This window comes from Macrosteles quadrilineatus, unplaced genomic scaffold, assembly GCF_028750875.1.
Source record: "Macrosteles quadrilineatus isolate MER2022 unplaced genomic scaffold, UCM_ALF_1.0 Scaffold_5__1_contigs__length_97177068, whole genome shotgun sequence".
Taxonomy (NCBI): domain Eukaryota; kingdom Metazoa; phylum Arthropoda; class Insecta; order Hemiptera; family Cicadellidae; genus Macrosteles; species Macrosteles quadrilineatus.
This window is the reverse complement of record NW_026542598.1, coordinates 74213227-74232806: the sequence shown is the minus strand read 5'-3', so window position 1 is coordinate 74232806 and position 19580 is coordinate 74213227. Positions and strand designations below refer to the sequence as shown.

Genomic DNA, 19580 nt, shown 5'->3' with positions numbered 1-19580 from the left:
ATTTGATGCAAATCGATCAGCATATTTTTATTTGCAACAACAAAATATGTAAAAGTGAATAGAATTTGTAAATGACTGATTTGCATGACATTTGCTATGAAATAAAATCAATTTGAAGAGAAACCAGACTTGTAGCTGTAAACTCTTTAGTCCCCTTTGGAATGAACTTAGTCTACCGGCAGTAATAAAGGTCCGGCTGATGCACAGGTGAACAATACCCGGCCTAGGACACAGACCCAACTCTTGGTTTGCCATAAACTGTGAAGAACTATAGTCAGTAAGTAACAAAGCTGTGTATAAGCACAGAAAACGTACTACTATATTACCCAGAATGCCAACCGCATGGTAAAAAGCATTAAGCGGTTTGAGAGAGCTTTGCCTGTCAATCCGTAGGCAGCGCCACCAGCGTTGCTATGCTAATCATAGCAACGCTGGTGGCGCTGCCTACGGATTGACAGGCAAAGCTCTCTCAAACCGCTTAATGCTTTTTACCATGCGGTTGGCATTCTGGGTATAGTAGTACGTTTTCTGTGGTATAAGTCTTTGGGTTATTAAGCTCTCCTAACAATCAGAATGATGATGACTCGATTGTAAAAAGAAAAGTGAGTAGTTTTTCAAAGGTTCAAAACGAGATTGGCTCATTTGGCCTTTAATAAGTTATCCTGACTACAGAAACAACTGATCTTACAAACAAAGTAAACACATAACGTCACTAATCTACCCACTCGTCTTCCTTATTTGGGTTAACAAACTTTACTAGAGTCCCCATCTCAAAATAGAGATGACCAACACTACATCTTACTCCAAGTTACACACATCCCTCGCTCAAATTGAACCTATATTATCTGCCACTGTCCAAATGTAAGGGATATAATTAAAATGCTAGTTTTGATTTGCAGATTATTCTGGGTGATTGCGTTTGTCATTGCCGTGCTGACTGCTGCTTACTTCATATCCAACTTGTTCAGCAAGTGGCGCAACAGTCCTGTCATCATGAGCCTTTCACCCAAAGCAACCTCCCTCACTGCCTTTCCCTTCCCTGCCATCACAATCTGCAATATGAACAATGCTAAGAAGTCAATAGCAAAGTCCATACTGAGAGAGTAAGTAAGGCCAATTCGTCTTTGAATCTTAAAAGAATTCTGAGATTATATCGAAGATAAATATTCACACATATAATACAATAAATCGGGAACTAAAAAAAGCAATTTCAAACAAATATCTTACCCCTACTGTTTCTGGGATCAAATATTATAACTACCTTCCTGAAATAATAAAATCTGAAATGAGTTTTAAATGCTTTGAATCCAACAATGCTTTCAAACTTAAAATGATTTACCAGTAAAATTTGCTTCAGTTTTTGTATTACCATTTTACATAATAAATACAGCTATATATTTTTTAAAGGGCAAAGTACAATGAGCCGAACCTGAGACGCAAGTTGCTTCACGATGTGTGCAAGTTTGAACAGTACGATGCTGATGCTAGTTTAGACAACCACACTGTTGAATGGAACCACTACCTTAGCTTCATGGTCAATGTAAGTTGCTTATCGATGAAAATTATGTTGTTCGATATAAAACAATCTAAAATGGAACTTTTTTAATGAATAGGCTATTTTATTTTATTTATTTCATAATTTCAAACCTTAAAAATGGAAGATATTTTGCATCTGATATAACAAATAATGCTATTTGGGATCAACAATGCCTTAAATTTTCAACAAGATTTGGCTTATCTCGCCCAAAATAATTACATGTTGATCCTTTTTTACAAAAGTATGTCTGGAAGTGGTTAGGAGCGGATTTCTTTATTTTGACTCAAAAAACTACATCAGTATCCCCTAGGACCTTAAAGAGGGCCTAGCCGTGAGCTATCTGGAATAAAATAAACCGGTTGTAAAATCAATTGCAATAAACTACCACTTTCATTTGGTGTAACTGGCCTATATAAATTTGCTAATTTTATAATTAGTTATTTCTATGTTCTTGACTCTAGATACAATATAGAATAGCTTACTCACTTCTGAGAAGACGCTCGTGAATGAAGGTGTTTTAATTTATTTCTACTAATTTCAAGGTTTCTCAACCATGCCGGGAGATGGTAGCTGCCTGCTTCTGGCACAGTGAACAACGTGATTGCAATGATTTGTTCAACGCTGCTTTGACAGATGAGGGGATTTGCTGTACTTTCAACCGAGTGAAGAAAAATTTCCTCTTTCACAACAAGTAGGAGTTATGATAGCACTAGGCCTACAGACATTTGTACTTTACAGGGATGTTTAATCTTTAATTTAGTCTCAACAGAAATTTGAGGAAACATCATCATGAACCGAAAATACAAAAAAGCTGTAGTTTTCGTAGTAAATAAAAACTGAGTTACCTGTGATTTTCTATAATTTACACATGAGCACATAAACCTAGGCATATTTTTAAAATTGAAAAATGTTGACAAATTTAAGAAGAAACAATGAGTTTGCAAACATTTTGTAAGCTACACCAAATCATATACAGCCATTCTTTTGTAACGGATGGGACAATCGCTCTGTGTTTTTTGCTATAAAGAAAGCTTTATAAGCTAAATACTTGTCATAGAGTGAAATCTTACCTTATGAATGGTTGCAGAAATTGTTAATCTAAATCAATAAGCTTTTCGTTTTTGAGAAAACAGATATGGAAAGGATCTGAATAAGTTAGAAAAAGCGTAACGGATGGGACACATTTTGGAAGTGAGGTCTGAGGTCTTACCTTTAATGGTAATATTCCAGCTCTGTCCATGGCTTTAACACAACATGAAAAATACCATATTTTAATCACATTGCATAGTTTACTAATATCCATGGGTTTTTATTATTGCATTTGACATTCTCTGTCAAAAAATTATGTTTCTATGTAACGGATGGGACACCAATTTGTAACGGATGGGACGAGTACCCTTACTCAGGTGATCTAGGCCATAAATAATGCAATTTTCTTAACAACAAATTAATGTGATTAATTGTAATAACTAATTAGTTTATTATAGGTTGAAAAAAAAAGTGTTTTAAAAGTAAAAACCACTTTTTAATCACATACTTTTTTGTAAAAAAAACCTGTACATTTTTCTCTTAAATCTATTTTGATGCCTCATAAAGTTCTTGGATCATGTCCATTATCTCATCCGCCATTCCAAAATGTCTGTTAGATACAGGGTATGTGGGTACATCTATTTTACACAACATGTCATTTGGCGTTAGAGTCTGGATGTCTGGCACTGTCGGCCAAAAAAACTTAGTACCACTTTTGTGCATAAAATTTACAGACATAAAGTTTTCATCTCGTCTCTCGATAACACCTGTAACAATTTAGCATTAATTAGGCTTAATTAATTGTAATACATGTAGTACACTATAATTCTTTCTTTACAAAGTGTTTCAGAAATAGGCTATATTTAACAACAAACGTCACTAACTTATTTTAGGTTTATAGGCCTATATTTATATTTTTGAAAAAAAAAACTTTCTACTTTTAGCCAGCCTATTTAATTTTTTTAACTAAACAATGTAAAACCCTTAAGTGTTACCTACCTGGATACCAGTCATCATAGACCACAGCAACCCAGTCTCCCTCTTCCACATCGTCATCGTCTGTCTTGTTACACACTGGAATATCGGAAGAAAGGTCATCATATATTTCTGGAGTAGATGGAAATTCCTCAAAATCCTCAAGCAGGGCTGGCCATGATTCATCTTCTGACGAGGAGTACACATCATTATATCTCAATCTGTGCTTTGCTTTAGGTTGTAAAACTTGAATTTTTACCTTCTTTGATACACATGATCTCTGAGCTTATACATGCGTTTCGTCTGCTCGCTGGAAGCAGTGGTAGGACTGTATCCCAGGAATTTCCATAGCCTTACTAAATCTCAAATCTAAGAAGGCTTCATTTCCTTCTACTTCCTCTTTTGGGATATACAGTACATTTATTTTGACGCATTCTTTTGTAGCACAATCATAGAAGTCCTTAGCAGAATTTACAAGAGCCTTCCTACTTTTTACTGCGATCCACACTTTACCTTTGACGATGCCCCCTATACCATCTACCGCACCCTTACCATGACTGGCAGCAAAGTGATTCCATGTCACTTTCATATTCAAATCATCCTCTAAAAAGCATAAATTGGATATCACGTACCTGCTTTTAAATTGTGCTGCGCAGTTGTCGGTAAACACATCAATTTCTTCAATGCTATTAAAGATGTCATGGCTATTAAGAATGGCTTTAAAAAAAGTCCAAACAGAGTACTTAGAGTGTGACAGATCATCACTCACAACAGCATAAGAGGTAACTTTATCCTTACCCCATATTACACAAGTGAAAATTGCAACTTGTTTGTGGTGCCAATGTGCACTTTGTATTTCATCTTGATGTATTATTGAGTAGTTCTCTGCAAAATCAAACTGGACAACACATTTTTTATCAGTAACACTCTTTTTTAACTTCTCAAAATGTTCATGCTGTGCGTTCTTAATAAAGGAATGAGTTTTAAATTTGGGGAGGAGGCTGTTGCATTTGTTAATGGCATCCTCTATGGAAGACACATTTTCAACAAGAGTAAGATGGTTATTAACCTCTTGCCACTCTTTCCATTTAATGTTTGATTCTGCTTCAAATTCTCGTGGTACAATACCAAATATGTCAGTTGTGCACTCTTTACAAATATTTGTCATACACTCCTCTTTGGAAGTGTCACAGCACACATTCTCAAGTAAATCTTTATAGCTTTTAGAGAAATTTGAACCCTGAAAGTGTTTTGCAATTGAATTGGTAAGTGAGGCGAAATTGGCATGGTATTTACAAACACACACATTATGTGGTGTTTCTGACACTAACAAAACATGTTGTGGACGTAGCTTATAAAACTTGCTTTTTGAAATAATGTTCTCCTCATTGTCCATTTTAAACATCTCATAAGCTTCACTTACAGTGACTAACATGTGCCGTATTTGGATCAAAGTTCGTTTCCCAGTAACAGGGTCTTTAACAGATTTTTTGTCCCGTTTACCGGGAGCTTGTCTTGAAACCTTATCGTTTTCATAGTAGGCAAGAACTTTCTCTTTTGTTTCTTCATTAATAAAACGTTTCCCAGGAGAAACATGTACACTACTAGGAAAAATGTTTTTAACTAGCCCTTCTTTTTTCGCATCGTTGATAAATTCTTTAATAACAGCAACTTTTTTAGAGGGGCTGTAAGGAAGAGAGTGCTTCAGTTTTTTTACAGCCTTTCGCAACGTGTGTGTACATTTATAAGTACCAAGTCTTGTGGAATTCTGACCAGTTGGTGTCCCTTCATTTGCAGATAGTTTCTTCCTCTCTCTAGCTGCTCTTTTTCGCAGTCGCTCCTTTTCTCTATTTGCTTTCAACAAACTTGGGTCGGAGAGTCTTTCAGTCTTTTTTTCAGCTCTTTTGGCTTTATTCCTTTCCCTGTCCTTTAGTAAATAGTTTTCCCAAATCTCAGGATTATTTTTTTTCTTTTCCCGGCACTTGGCCATCCGATTTTTGTAGGTAGGCGCCATAACCTAAAAATACAATTATTATCTCAGCTTGTTTGGTAAAAAAACATTTTTTATGTTGGTTATAATATGTTTAGTTAGGCCTACTTACTTGGCTACTCTGTAAAATTGTCCTTAGCTTTACTTAAATTTTTGGCCTAAGCGGCTTATTTTTCAAATCAGACTGAAAAAATTAACACAATCTTATGTTCAATCCTAGTTAATAACTTTTAAACACGATTAAAAGGGTGTATAATACCTCTTGTATTTGTTTGATTTACCTTTGGTTTATCACTCAGTGGTTCATGGTATGTGCATAACCTCAAAACTATTTTGTTGCTAATAACTATACACCTAAAAACCCAATCCTTTTAATCATCATTAAATGTCCCATCCGTTACATGTCCCATCCGTTACATCAAATAATTGCTAAAATGAATCCCTAAAATTATAATAAAATATAAAGTAAATCTAGTACCCACTTAACCTTACTTCCCCAAATTAGGAATGTTTTTTCATTGCTATTACTGCTGTAAACATAACTTTTATATCTTTTCTGTAACGGATGGGACAACACGAATAGTAATTTTGTAACTAGAGTTAATTAAAAATCACAACTCACCTCAAAAAGATAATTTGGTCTTGGAAATCTTCCTCAGTCAACATCTAACATCTACATCAACTTTTGGTGGGAAACTGAATAATATGCTAACCTCAAAAATACAAAGATACACAAACTATCAGCTGTGCTGCCTCAAGTCAATCAGCTGTTTTGACAACAATAAAAAACCATATAATAAGAAACTTTAAGGAATATTTTTTAATTTTTCTTATTATTTAACTCTTTGTGTTCATAGTAGTCATAATTAAATATAAAAATATAACATTTTATATTTTATACTGTTAGTTACTTTAAAAAAAGAATGGCTGTATATTAGTTTTTAATAAGAGCAAACACTAACAAAAATTCAAAATAAAAATGCTTTGAGTAAAAAAAATATTGGAAATATATTTTGGATATAATATTTGGATAAATATATTTGGATTTTGGATATAATATTGGAAAAATATATAAAAATATATTTTTTTAAATTGATGGTGAATCCGTTTATATAATTTGTCATTTTTCAGCACTGATTCTTCAGAATTGAACGTCACCTATCCGTTCGACTCGGTCGACTGGACACCCGAGCATGGTTACCCAGACAATGTGTCTGTAGACGACGTACCTTGGCGACCGTGGGGACCTGGCAGCCATCTTGGACTGACAATCGTACTTGACGCTAATCTCAAAGAGTACTACTGTTCATCAGAAGTCAGTATTGGATTTAAGGTCTGGATATATTTTTTAAGCTATATCATTAATGTGGTAGGCTACACAATTTTGAAATGACTGGGAAGTAACATTATTTTGATTACTGGTACACAAATCAGGTGGTAGTAGTAATTTTTTCATTGTTTTGTAAAGGTTTAAAACACATTTTATATTGTAATCAGAGTTTTTCAACACCTCCTTTTAACAGAGTGAGTTTTAATAAATATAAGTATAATGATTCTTTCTTGACCTAAAAGTTTTAGCCACATGCAAAATTCTACTAATCCATTGATATCTTACACAATTTCTCCTCAAATGAGCCTCACCATAAAATATTATGAGAGTAAAAAAAATGTATGTATTGCAAATAGACAGTTTAAGACTGCCCCAAATTTTAATTATTTAGATGTGGAAAGAGCATAGGGTAAGAACCTTATAAATTCCACAGGCTACAATAGATTTTGACGAACTTGTCTTTCATTTGTGAGCAAAATTATTAAAACTAATACATTGCTTTTCCTCCATACACAGGTGGTACTACACAATCCAGTCGAGACGCCAAAAGTGTCTGCGTACGCGTCAGCTTTGCCGACAGGTTACGAGACTCGGATTATCTTCAAACCCGACCTCATGACGGCCACGGAGCAAGTACGATACATACCTCAGAGTCAGAGACAGTGTCTCTTCAGCCAAGAGCGGACCTTGCGCTTCTACCGGACATACACCGAGCACAACTGTGCTCAGGAGTGTGAGGCTAATGTTACGCTAGAGTTCTGCAAATGTGTTCAGTTCTACATGCCGAGTAAGAACTCAAATCGTAATCATGAGTTGGATATATGATTTTAGGAAATAGTTATTTGTATAACTAGTGCGCAAAGTGACAATTTGCTGTACTGAGAAAAATGTTTACTGGAAATTTTCTTGAGTGCAGCAAACACACTTTGTGCCTGTTTTACACATTATATTTTTCTTACAGTTACAGTACTATAAAACATTTAAATAAGGTGTTATAACATAGAGATTAACTTTTACTATGCAGTTTAATAAATTAATTAATCCAAGCCTAAATGAAATTGGTTCACTGACAAATTAAAATCATAATGAATTTCACACTCACAATGAAAAAAAAAATAAATAAATAAAAAAATCTGAAGGTCATTTTTGGTTTGTAATGTTTATTCTTAACAATCAACAACAGGTTATTATAGCTTAATTAGGTTCAAAGCGTTGAATGACAAATAAACACTGCACCAGCTGAGTACTATTGCCAACTTGTTTTCAAGCGTAACTACTAATCTAATGCATGTACACCATTAAATTTTGTGTTGTTTTGTTAACCGGAGTGCGAGAAAGTAAAATAAGCAGTGTGAAAAAGTGAAATGAGTGTGGGAAAGTAAGTAAATGCAGGAATCAGCTACTTTGCGTGTTATAATCAGTGCAAGAAGACCTGCTTTGTCAGATAACTTAAGGAAAAATAGCTTCAAAATGCTTAACGCTTTTACAAGATGTTTTCTTTATTACTTCACACTCTGCTAAATCACCTAGGTAAATTTTCACTAAATTTTGTGTAAGTTTTTGTTGTCATTTACATATTTTTATAATTGATTATCTTTATTAATCTTTTTGCCTTTTCTGTTCTTACAGAGGATTCAAAGACCCGAATATGTGGCCGGCAGGATGCGGAATGTGCTGATAGTGCAAGAAGTGAGTCAACAGAATATTGTCTAGATATTAGTTTTTATACAACATTTGATTAGATTCCATGCTATTTTACTTTTAGATGGTTCTAGATGGTACTATTATATAGACCTAATTTACAACAATCACAATCCTATATAAAGCCTACTGCAAAATAAATATTAAAAAATTGGTTCTATGTTTGGTCTTAGCTTAGCTTGTAATAGTTTACGAAACCCCCCCTCAACTTTGACAAACATTTTATTCCTAGCAAGTCTTATAATTTTACTGGAAGTTCAGGCTGAATTCTAATCTTGCAAATCTAAAAAATTCCACATAAAATTTGATGATAAGGTGACACAAATAAATTACACTTTCACAATTTTAGCAGATTATCCAAGAATCTATACATTACTTTATAGGCTTAGTAGTCCATCCTTTGACAGTAGTCCAAAACTGCGTCTAACTTCAAATAATGTTGTTCAAAGCTGACATGTCCTCTGGATGTCTTTGAATGCAACATCGTCAGAGCTTTACGTCAAAAACATCAAGATAATTTACACATACAGTATATACGACACGGGATATTTAAACACGTAATAACTTGATAGTGCTGTCATGACACGGCGCGGCAGAGGTTGTAGGTAGACTGGACACGCGTTATGTAACTTTGTCTCGTTCTTTTTGTTACGCGGTGGTCAGCTGTTCCAGATGAGATAACAGTGTTGAAGAGGGAGTGGGACTTAAATTGCATCGTTGAAGATGTATTCTTTGTGTTCTTCGTTTATGTTCATTTTATATATTTCATATTCCTCAAGTGTGTCCAATTTTTTAACTTTCCCCCAATAATGTAAAACTTTCAAGCCGGTCTTAATATCACTCATTGAGTGATTAGAATCTACAAGGTGTTAAGCAAACGCACATTTTTGTTTATGGTGTTTAGGATCTGGTTGGTGTTCTTTATATCGAGTTTGGAAAGCACGACCTGTTTGCTCTATGTATTTACTTGGGCAATCTGGACAAAATATCCTATACACGCCGGTTTTATCTATTTCGTCACCTATCTCAATTTTATTTGTCAACACGTTTCTAGTACGGTTTGTAGTTCTGAAGGCTAGTTCAATGCCTGGTTTTGCAAGTTGTTTCTTTAATGTCCCGTGTCATGTGTATGTACTGTATGTGTAAATTATTTAGATGTTTTTGACGTAAAGCTCCAAGGATGTTGCATTTGCAACAAAACATGTCAGCTTTGAACAAAATTATTTGAAGTTAGACACAATTTTGAACTACTGACGGAGGCAAGTCTATAAAGTAATTTATACGTAGTCCAGGGGCTATCAGAATGAATATACATTAACAAAGAAGAATGTGTAATCTTGTTTATTATTTTCATAATCTTATGTTTATTTAACAGAGGTGATGGAGCAAAGATTGATAGACGACCGGGCCAACATATCTTCGTTTCTACTGAACATGGCAAACGTGACGAACCGTGAAGCCTGCGGATGTCTACCGGGTTGTTACGCTCTGAGCTTTGAGAAGACACAGTCCAACAGTCAACTGGCGGAGAAACTTGACATAAGACACGACTATCTAGCTGGCCATGACTCCAAGTACTTTCAGTAAGTTAAATATCTTTAAGGCCAAGGCTCTGAGTACTTTTAGTAAGTTGAATATCTCACAGCCACGATGTATTTACATGAGATTTATTGTTAACAATCCTATTTCATTATGTACTGATACTAGATAACCTACCATAACCAAAGCAAGCATAAACAACTGAGAACTATGCCATATCAAAGCAACAAAAAAAGGAGGTCGTTTGCAAACTGAAAATCTTGTATAGCAGTGCAAATGGAACATTGTATCAAAAATGAAAATAATGATTTCATCAAATGATAAATCATACACAAGTATTAACATAAAACATCCATCCTTACTACTGTATGATAAGATATATTATTTGTGACATCTTAAGTAAACAAAATGTTCCAAATTTCAAAAATGAACCCTTCCTTAAATTGAAAAATAGATGATAAATTGATTTGATGAAACAGTTTCTTCAATAGATTAAACGTGCTACAGATGAGCTTGAGGACAATACAGAAAAATGCAGTATATGTTTATACTCAAACTAACTTAACAAATGATATGACAGGTAACATAACCTTTTTGTCTGTCTTCAGTCCTTAATATCAAGGGTGACTAGTTTCGGATCAGAAATGAACCATTTTTAAAGTCATGTCATCAAATTGGTTGGTCCATAAATCCAGCATAAATCCTAAACTACTACCCTTGATTATATTAAGGACTGAAGGCGGACAAAAAGGTACTTAACCTATCATATCATTCGTACATCAGTCTTGGTAACTTAACAACCATGTCAATAACACTGAAGATGTTGTCTAAGATCCACTAAGAATACTACACAACATATAACATGTAAGCAAGTGCAAAACAAAAGCTGCTATTACCAAAGAAACTGCAACAAATATCCCAGGTTTAAAACAAAAAACATTGAATGTATGAATGTATGACCTCAAAAAGGAGGTCGTTTGCAAACTGAAAATCTTGTATAGCAGTGCAAATGGAACATTGTATCAAAAATGAAAATAATGATTTCATCAAATGATAAATCATACACAAGTATTAACATAAAACATCCATCCTTACTACTGTATGATAAGATATATTATTTGTGACATCTTAAGTAAACAAAATGTTCCAAATTTCAAAAATGAACCCTTCCTTAAATTGAAAAATAGATTATAAATTGATTTGATGAAACAGTCTCTTCAATAGATTAAACGTGCTACAGATGAGCTTGAGGACAATACAGAAAAATGCAGTATATGTTTATACTCAAACTAACTTAACAAATGATATGACAGGTAACATAACCTTTTTATCTGTCTTCAGTCCTTAATATCAAGTGTGACTAGTTTCGGATCAGAAATGAACCATTTTTAAAGTCATGTCATCAAATTGGTTGGTCCATAAATCCAGCATAAATCCTAAACTACTACCCTTGATTATATTAAGGACTGAAGGCGGACAAAAAGGTACTTAACCTATCATATCATTCGTACATCAGTCTTGGTAACTTAACAACCATGTCAATAACACTGAAGATGTTGTCTAAGATCCACTAAGAATACTACACAACATATAACTGTAAGCAAGTGCAAAACAAAAGTTGCTATCACCAAAGAAACTGCAAAAAATATCCCAGGTTTAAAACAAAAAACACCGAATGTACAATGAATGAACATCACAACATTTAAACATCTTACAGACCTAATCGTTTCCTCCTCAATGATGAATTAGTTCTTAAAACGAAGGTCCTGCAAACAAAATTTTAGATCAAGAACATGTTTTATTAGTTGTAAGGTGTCTTAGTTGATGGCTTTCCCGAAGTTACAACCATATGAAACCACAAGATACCTCAGGCCAATCCTACTAAAAAGAATAAGATAGTTGTAAGAGTATGAGTGCATTAAAGTGAATAGTCACCTCATAAAGATAGTAACAAAAATTACTTCCGCTAAGATCATGAATTTAGATATTTTGGTGCTAATACGAATTGGTTGTTATTCAAGGATTATTGCTGACTACTTTTATTACTAACCAGTGAAACAAAAGTTTTTTGACGTTCTAAAATCCAGATTTAGAAACTTTGTAAAACTTGAGATAAGAGATAATCAGGGATGGAAAATGACTGCAATAAACTCTAAAACAACACAAACTAATCCTTCCTAACACCTTCAAACTAAAGTATGTTTGATTTATACCACAACCTATAGTAAGTATTGTTAATGTTTATGTTGTTTTGCTAAGTAACTAAAGGTTTGTTTATGTACAGAGAAGTAAGATCTACGGAGGAAACATTTAATGGTACACTTTAGTGGTGTCTAGCACTAGTGCTTCAGTCTAGAACAAAGTCCCACCCCACCCCCCTTGCCGTCATGTACTACAACGCTCACGCTGGAAAAACACTTGGTTTCCTGTGCGATAGGAATTTCAACAATTGTTTGCCATTTAGGATCTTCCTTGCTCGTCACAAGTATTTTCTACCCCAACATACCAGAGATGAAAGCACAATGTCGCCCCATTAGCGTGTTTCCTCTGAATCTTACTTCTCTGTGGTTCATGTATCTATAATGTCTAATGTTACAGAGAAAATATGGCAGTTGTGCATGTATTTCTTCTAGAATCCCAGTTTACAGCCAAGCAAAGAGGCGTAATGTTTGGATTCAATGAGTTCTTGCGTAAGACTTCACAGCTGTTTATTAAATGATTATAGTCAGTGTTTTTGAACAGGTTCATTAGTCAAAAATTTCCACTCCTTGACGAAAGTCATGTTATGAACTTTCTGAACCTACAAAACAAATGTTCCAGGACGAATATGGCAGTACTCCATGTATTTGTGGTAGATACCCAGTTCACAGCAAAACAAAGAGGAGAGCTTTTTGGATTCACTGAATTTTTGTGTAAGATTCCAAACAAACAGTACAATAGATTATGTTTTGCCGAACATCAAAAATATTTAAAGCATTGTCATAATGGTAAATTTTAAGCCGAAGCACCTATACTTATGTGGAGTAAATTCTGTTGATAATTATAAAAAATATCAATGGTTAAATAATGCAATTCTCTTAGAATGTGTGTTTAGGGCAATGTTACGAATTTGAGAATGTATTTTTATGATACAGTAAAAAACCCATAGAAAAACAATTCAATAATACTTAAATATTGCATGAGGATGTCTTACTAATATTATAAATGTGAAAGTTTGTGTGTTTGTTTGTTTGAAGTTCAATCACACATTATCTACTGGACGGATTGGGTTGAAATTTGGCATTATGATATTCATATTCACAATTTACATATAAGCCTATCCTTATCTCAAAAATCCTTTAAGGCTCCGCCCCAGTAGCTCTGAAATTTCCCATGTTAACCTTATGATTCATACATATTATTAATAAATATTTCTTACAAATTACTGGCATTAAAAAAATTATTAATGTATTTTTTGTAATTGAAAAAATTAAAAATGCCGTTTTGTAGAAAAATACACAATGATCAATTAAAACATACTTTTTTTCTCATAAAATAGGTTAGTAAACACAACGAATAAAATTGTATGGTCCGATTTTTAAAAATCAAGTATAGCCTACTGTTAAATTGTCTCTAACAAATCATTCCCTAACCTTACAACTTTTTTTTACTGTGTGAGAACAATAAAGCACTAACTGTTTATGTTTAATTTTCAGCCAACACCGGAGGTCTCCTCGGACTATTCATTGGATTTAGTTTCCTCAGCGCAACCGAGGCCATATACTTTCTCACTCTACGGATATGGTGTTCCAAAAAACGTAGAAAACTGCCTGAAATACCTCGAATAAAAACCCAAGCAGTGGCTCCATTCCCATTTATAAATTAGAATGTCAATATTTAGTCTACAGTTTGTCATATTTAAATTTTACATAGTTGAAAATAACAATACAACCGTCATAGAAAGACATGGCAACTCTCACCAAGTGACATTTGTAGAAAAGCACATCAATGACGTAAAGAGCATAGGCATTGGCGTAGAGTTGCGGCTGTGGATTCGGCCTTAATTCACTTTTAGGATTACTACATGACGCACATTACAACAAACAACTATATATTAACCAAACAATGTTTAAATTGAGACATTGGTACAGCCAATTCTTATATAGTTTTGCACCTGTAACATGTGCATGTATCTGTTTTTTAAGTAAATAAATTGATTGATCGACATAAACCTGTCAGTTGTGCTTATTTTTTTAGGCCTGGATCTTAAGTTAGTTGTTCATGTCAGCGACGTCCCTAAAAAATCTTATTTTTGATTTCCAGTATAAACAAACTTATATTGCAGTATTATGTTAAAGTAAAAGCTAGCATTAAGATGTAGGCCTAACAATAAAATTAAGATAGTTGAGTATTGTTACTATAGACCTTCCTCATAAAATGTCTGCAAAACTCACTTGTAAAAAATTATGTAAAAACATTGTGTTTTAATAGTGTACAATAAACACTGTGTGTATGTTTGGCCTGCACCTTGCTTATCCTATACAGTATCTTGAAACAAAATATACCATGAAGTGATACCAGCTAATCTGATGAAACAATATGCTTCAGACAGTGAATCAGAAAAAATACATCACGCTTCAAAAACGTGGATTAGGATTCGTGTCTGTAAAATTTTTATTTAATTTTACTCGTCAACTGACTGTAACGTGAGCTCTTTGAATATGCCACTGTACGGTACTATTTTTTAATTTTATATTTTGTGTATATCTTTGCCTGTGGCATTTTTTATATTTCTAAGGAACTGTCCAAACTCCAAACTATAGTATTTTTTACTATCTAACTTCAGTCGGACAGTATCATTAATTGATTGCCTGATGAAAAAATTGCACCTGGGACCAGTTACAATCATGCTTGGAATCAAACATTCAAATTCATCGACCTTCAAATTTGAATGTGAGCACTCGGCTACCCAGACAGTAAGTTGTTTAGTGTTTTTAAAAGAATTTACAAAATTAAAAGTGACATTTGGATAATGGGTCTACAAAAAACGCATGCAATCCAAAAATACCCCCGCCGCAGCAAACCTGCAGACTAAGCGAATTTCCATTTACCTGATTGGATTTACAATAAAATTTCTCCTTAAAAATATCACATTTATTCTCTATTTAAATTAACATTAGTTTAACGAGTACTTAGGTTTGCTGCAACAGGGAGGGTAAAAGGTGTTTTTTTGTAAAATGTAATAGTTTAGTACGAAATTAATGTATTTTCCAAATTTGATCAAAATATGTTCATAAACAAGCAAACTACAACAGTTTACTTATTCTCCATACAAATAACATGGGAATTTTAAATTTACAGATTTTTTGAATTTTCTCCGTAACCATTAGGCGCATATTAACGCTTCAATATACTAAATTATTTGTTTTTTTAAGCTCTACAAAATGGTTTGGAAAGAAATTGCTAAATTTTAAGTTTTTAGTGTAAAAAATGGGAAAAACCAATTTTTACCCCATAAAACCCCCCATAAACCCCTGTTCCCATAGTCCGATCATGCTGGTTCGCGAACTCGTTCGAATAAACGTAGGTTTACACGTTTGTACCAAATTTCATCAAAACCGGATGATTTTTGCTCGAGTTACCGTGCTAACGGACACATATATAAATATATATATATATAAATATAAATAAAATTAGAGTTTTGTCTGTACATTGCTTAGAATAATGAACTTTTTGGTTATTTTTACATTTCATAGGTCAGAGAAACCGAATCAAACCTTATCTCAATTTCTGTCTGTCTGTCTGTCTGTCTGTCTGTCTGTCTATCTGTCATTCTCTTGGTAACGCTAAAATACGCACTTTATTACAACTACTCCTCAATAACTATAGCACTGTCCCGCCTGAAACTTATTTTCCAAATACTATACATATATGAGATGGTTTTAGACGTATTTCATCGAATATGAGACAGTTAGATATTTAACAGTAAACCCTTGAAAATCAAGTTTTTGTCGATTTTTGACGTGGAATTTCTGGAAGCCCATGTTAACCTTATGAGAAATGAAATTATTGAATCTTAACAGCTGTTTCAATTAAACAAGTTGGTTCTGTTCTGTGATGTTCAATAGCATTAAAGTTACAAGGATTACCAACAGGGTGCAGCACTAGCACTATTATTTCTTTTACATTTATGACAACAGCTAATTTGCAACCTGGAGGCGAGTGAGCGTAGCGAACGAGCTAACCTGAAGGCAAGTGAGCGTAGCGAACGAGCTAACCTGAAGGAAAGTGAGCGCAGCGAACGAGCTCCAACATACAGGTGAGTGAGCGTAGCGAACGAACTTCAACCAGGACGTGATTGAGCCATGCAAACGAGATCAGATAGTAAAAATAAAAGTAAGCCTACCGTTATAGGATCGACCGGCAGACACAGAGGTAATTTAACCTTTTATTGATTGTCATACCGATCCGGAACAACAAAAAACAACATAAAATGAAGCTATGTATAATAGTTTGGCCAGCATATCTTAAAATATGCAAACCAACTGCTGTTCGTTATATAAGAAGGTTTCAACTGAATATTATAAGATCCCCGTGCGTAGAACAGGGACACATAGCTAGTATATATATAAATATATATATAAATATATATATATATATATATATGAATTTGAATGGATGGTGTTTTTGGTCTCTAGGGACCTCAAAACTAAAAAGTAAATCGGTCCCGGGTCCAGGTCTTACCATGAGTACTACGGTAATAGCTTATTCCCTATAAATATTCCCTATAGGGGAAATTCGCTAAAAGAAATCAATTGGTAAGTGGAAACCTGAAAACCATGGGAAAGATTGATTTATTATTCATTAAATTAATTGTTTAAAAGTTAAATTACAATAAAAAAGCATACCCGCGATTATTTGGTAAATATGTCAAAAATACAATTTTAAAGTCATCGGTAAAGTCACTGTGTAACTCATACATGATTGTTTTCAGGAATCGTGTGGTTAGCAAACAAATCATGCCACCAAAGGTTACTGATTAATCAGGTTATCAGCTAATCTGATTCAATCAATCTAGTCATGAAAGAAAACCACCTGTTTTATAAATCACCAACTCTACACGAACATTGTTATGTGGGAATAAAACTAAACTACACAGCTGATCAAGTATTGAGGAAAACTACAAAATATACCTAGGATTCTGACTTGACAATGACAATCCTCAAGACCAATAAATAGAGTCGCCTAAATATTACAAATATATTTTTGGTTCTTCCTCTCTAACAGTTTGGATAGCTGAGATTGTTAGTGTTCATTTTAAAACATTATGGTTGAGGGTCAAATGGTTTGGAAGTGAAATATTTCTGGAACCAGATTCTACTTGCAATTGGTATATTTTTAAAATTGTAAAAATAAAAATATAAATTGAATATTTATTTAGTCTGATGATTCTGGTTTGAAAAGAATAAATTAAAAAAAGTAGCATTTTCGTTCAGTAAATAATAAAATGATGAGTATCTACAGTTGTGTAAGGTTTTTTTTAATTTTACCTGTTAACAAATATTAAACTAATTAATAAATATTAATAGTATTTCAGTAGCCTACAAACATGTTTTGAATTTGAATTTAAAAAATGTGTCAGATAAAAGACTTATCCGAAGCACAAAGACTTATCATAAGTAACTCACACTTCTCTCCTTGATTGGTTAAAAATAAGGCCAAAAGTAGGCTACTTACTGAACATAACAGTTTTTGTCATATATTTTGAACAGTACCGTGCAAATTTAGTATTTAAAAAATGAACAATGTTAGTTAAACATCACCTTGAAAAAGACAAAGGATTAAATGTATTTTACTCTACACCTATTGGCTACTGAGGATATAAATAGGCCTACCCCCGCCGCAGCAAACCTGCAGACAACGTGAATTTCATGCAGACACATTGAATTTTGGATTTATGAATTTTTTGGATTCATTCAAATATTTCCATAAACAAGTCCTATTTTTCCCAATTTAAATATCATTAGATTTAACGAGTACTGTACTTTGGTTGGTAACTACGGAGAAGATACAAAGTAAATTTGCCAACAGTGATCAACATTTTATCGATAAACAAGCAAACCACCACATTTTTCTTTTTCTCCATATAACAATATGTGAACATTTTAAATATACAGTTTTATTTTAGTTTTATCTGTAATCTTTAATTGTATAACAAAGCTTCAATAGACAAATTTATGTATTTTTAAGTTCAACAACATGGCTGTAATAAAAATCAGGCATTTCCATGTATTAAGGGTAACATTTTTTTTATTTCAAAACTCCATTCCCCGAAGCCGGACTTACTGATTTTCGAACACATTCAAGATTTAAAGAACAGATTTCACAGTCACATATTGAAGACCAACAGCAGATCTAACTGAACTAATTTTTATTTTTTATTTAATTTGAGCATGAACGTGAGAGTTACTTTCCTTTTAAATATGAACCTGTGCAATACAAATTTTACAAGAAGGCTTAGTGTGTAGAATTGCATTGACAGGGCTATTTAAAAATATACGAGGAAAATTCATAGACATAAATGGAAATTAATATGATAAACTGAACATGGCTTGATTACTTGCGGTAATGGTAAAATGTCATGAGACCAATCCATGATGAATTTGAGGGAACAGCTTACAGTTGGCACTTACACAAACAATTTAAACCGGAGCTATTGCGTAATATATTTTATTTAGTTATTATTCTTTTAAGAAATCAAAAATGTTTTATATGGCACTTAAAAGCCATATACTTTACAAGACGAACCTTTTTTTAAATTTATATTATGGAGAACACACCTAAAATTAATTATTTAAATAGGTGTAGGCATAAATGGGGAAAAACGAAAGAACTAAGAAAATTAAAATTTTTATAGGCTTGTATGACTATAAAGTATTTTACTAATTAGTTTATGAACCAATTTCAGCAATTTCAATATATTTTTAAAGGAAAACTTTTTAAAAATCTGTACACCAAATTAAGCAACGATATTTATTACAAAATAAGCATTTTAGAGTTGTAAAAAATCGCTAAAACAGACAGGTTAAGAAAGTAGGCCTACAACAACTTCAACATTTAATTCTATATATTTAGAAACACATTTTTAATAAATATTGACAAAAACAAGAGCCTTAACGTTTGACTACAAACCCATGGACTTGCCGTAAAGCTAAGGGTATAAATAAATCGCAAAGTAGAATACACACAAAAATATTTGTTGGCATAGTTAAAAACAATATTTTAATCAATTTTGTTAGGTAAAGAAGAGGTTTCTAATCTTAACTTTAATTTCAATCCATTTACGCATAATTTTGGACCAAAAATAAAAATATTTTTAATAGGCCTAGAAATAAAATATTAAAACCGTTTCTACAATAAATAGTATGCATAATGTACAACTATTATTAATAAATAGCATTATATGATGCATTCAGCAAAAAAATCGTTTATACCTATGT

General features: G+C 33.2%; 2 protein-coding genes across 5 annotated transcripts in view; one reads left to right on the top strand and one right to left on the bottom strand.

Moving 5' to 3' along the window:
* The window catches only part of LOC128994124 (uncharacterized), a 63057-nt gene that overhangs the window by 27586 nt on the left and 15891 nt on the right, over positions 1-19580 (bottom strand). Inside the window, exon 2 of one of the 4 annotated variants that reach the window (XM_054418412.1) lies at positions 11821-11867. The exons of the other annotated variants lie outside the window; for them this stretch is intronic. The gene's annotated coding sequence lies outside the window, so the exon portion shown is untranslated. The remainder of the gene's footprint in view (positions 1-11820; positions 11868-19580) is intronic. 4 annotated transcript variants of the gene reach the window in all.
* On the top strand, positions 200-13966 carry LOC128995696 (pickpocket protein 28-like). The gene is made up of 10 exons (XM_054420714.1): positions 200-207; positions 900-1103; positions 1408-1540; positions 2080-2228; positions 6663-6864; positions 7378-7648; positions 8491-8550; positions 9938-10145; positions 12922-13013; positions 13797-13966. The coding sequence occupies exons 1-10, from the start codon at positions 200-202 to the stop codon at positions 13964-13966; spliced, it is 1497 nt and encodes a 498-aa protein (XP_054276689.1).

Bases quoted from the DNA above. Each gene is read 5' to 3' on its own strand.
- LOC128995696 (XM_054420714.1), top strand. The intron at 1,104-1,407 runs GTAAGTAAGGCC...TATTTTTTAAAG, and splicing joins GCAAAGTCCATACTGAGAGA to GGCAAAGTACAATGAGCCGA. The intron at 8,551-9,937 runs GTGAGTCAACAG...TTTATTTAACAG, and splicing joins ATGTGCTGATAGTGCAAGAA to AGGTGATGGAGCAAAGATTG.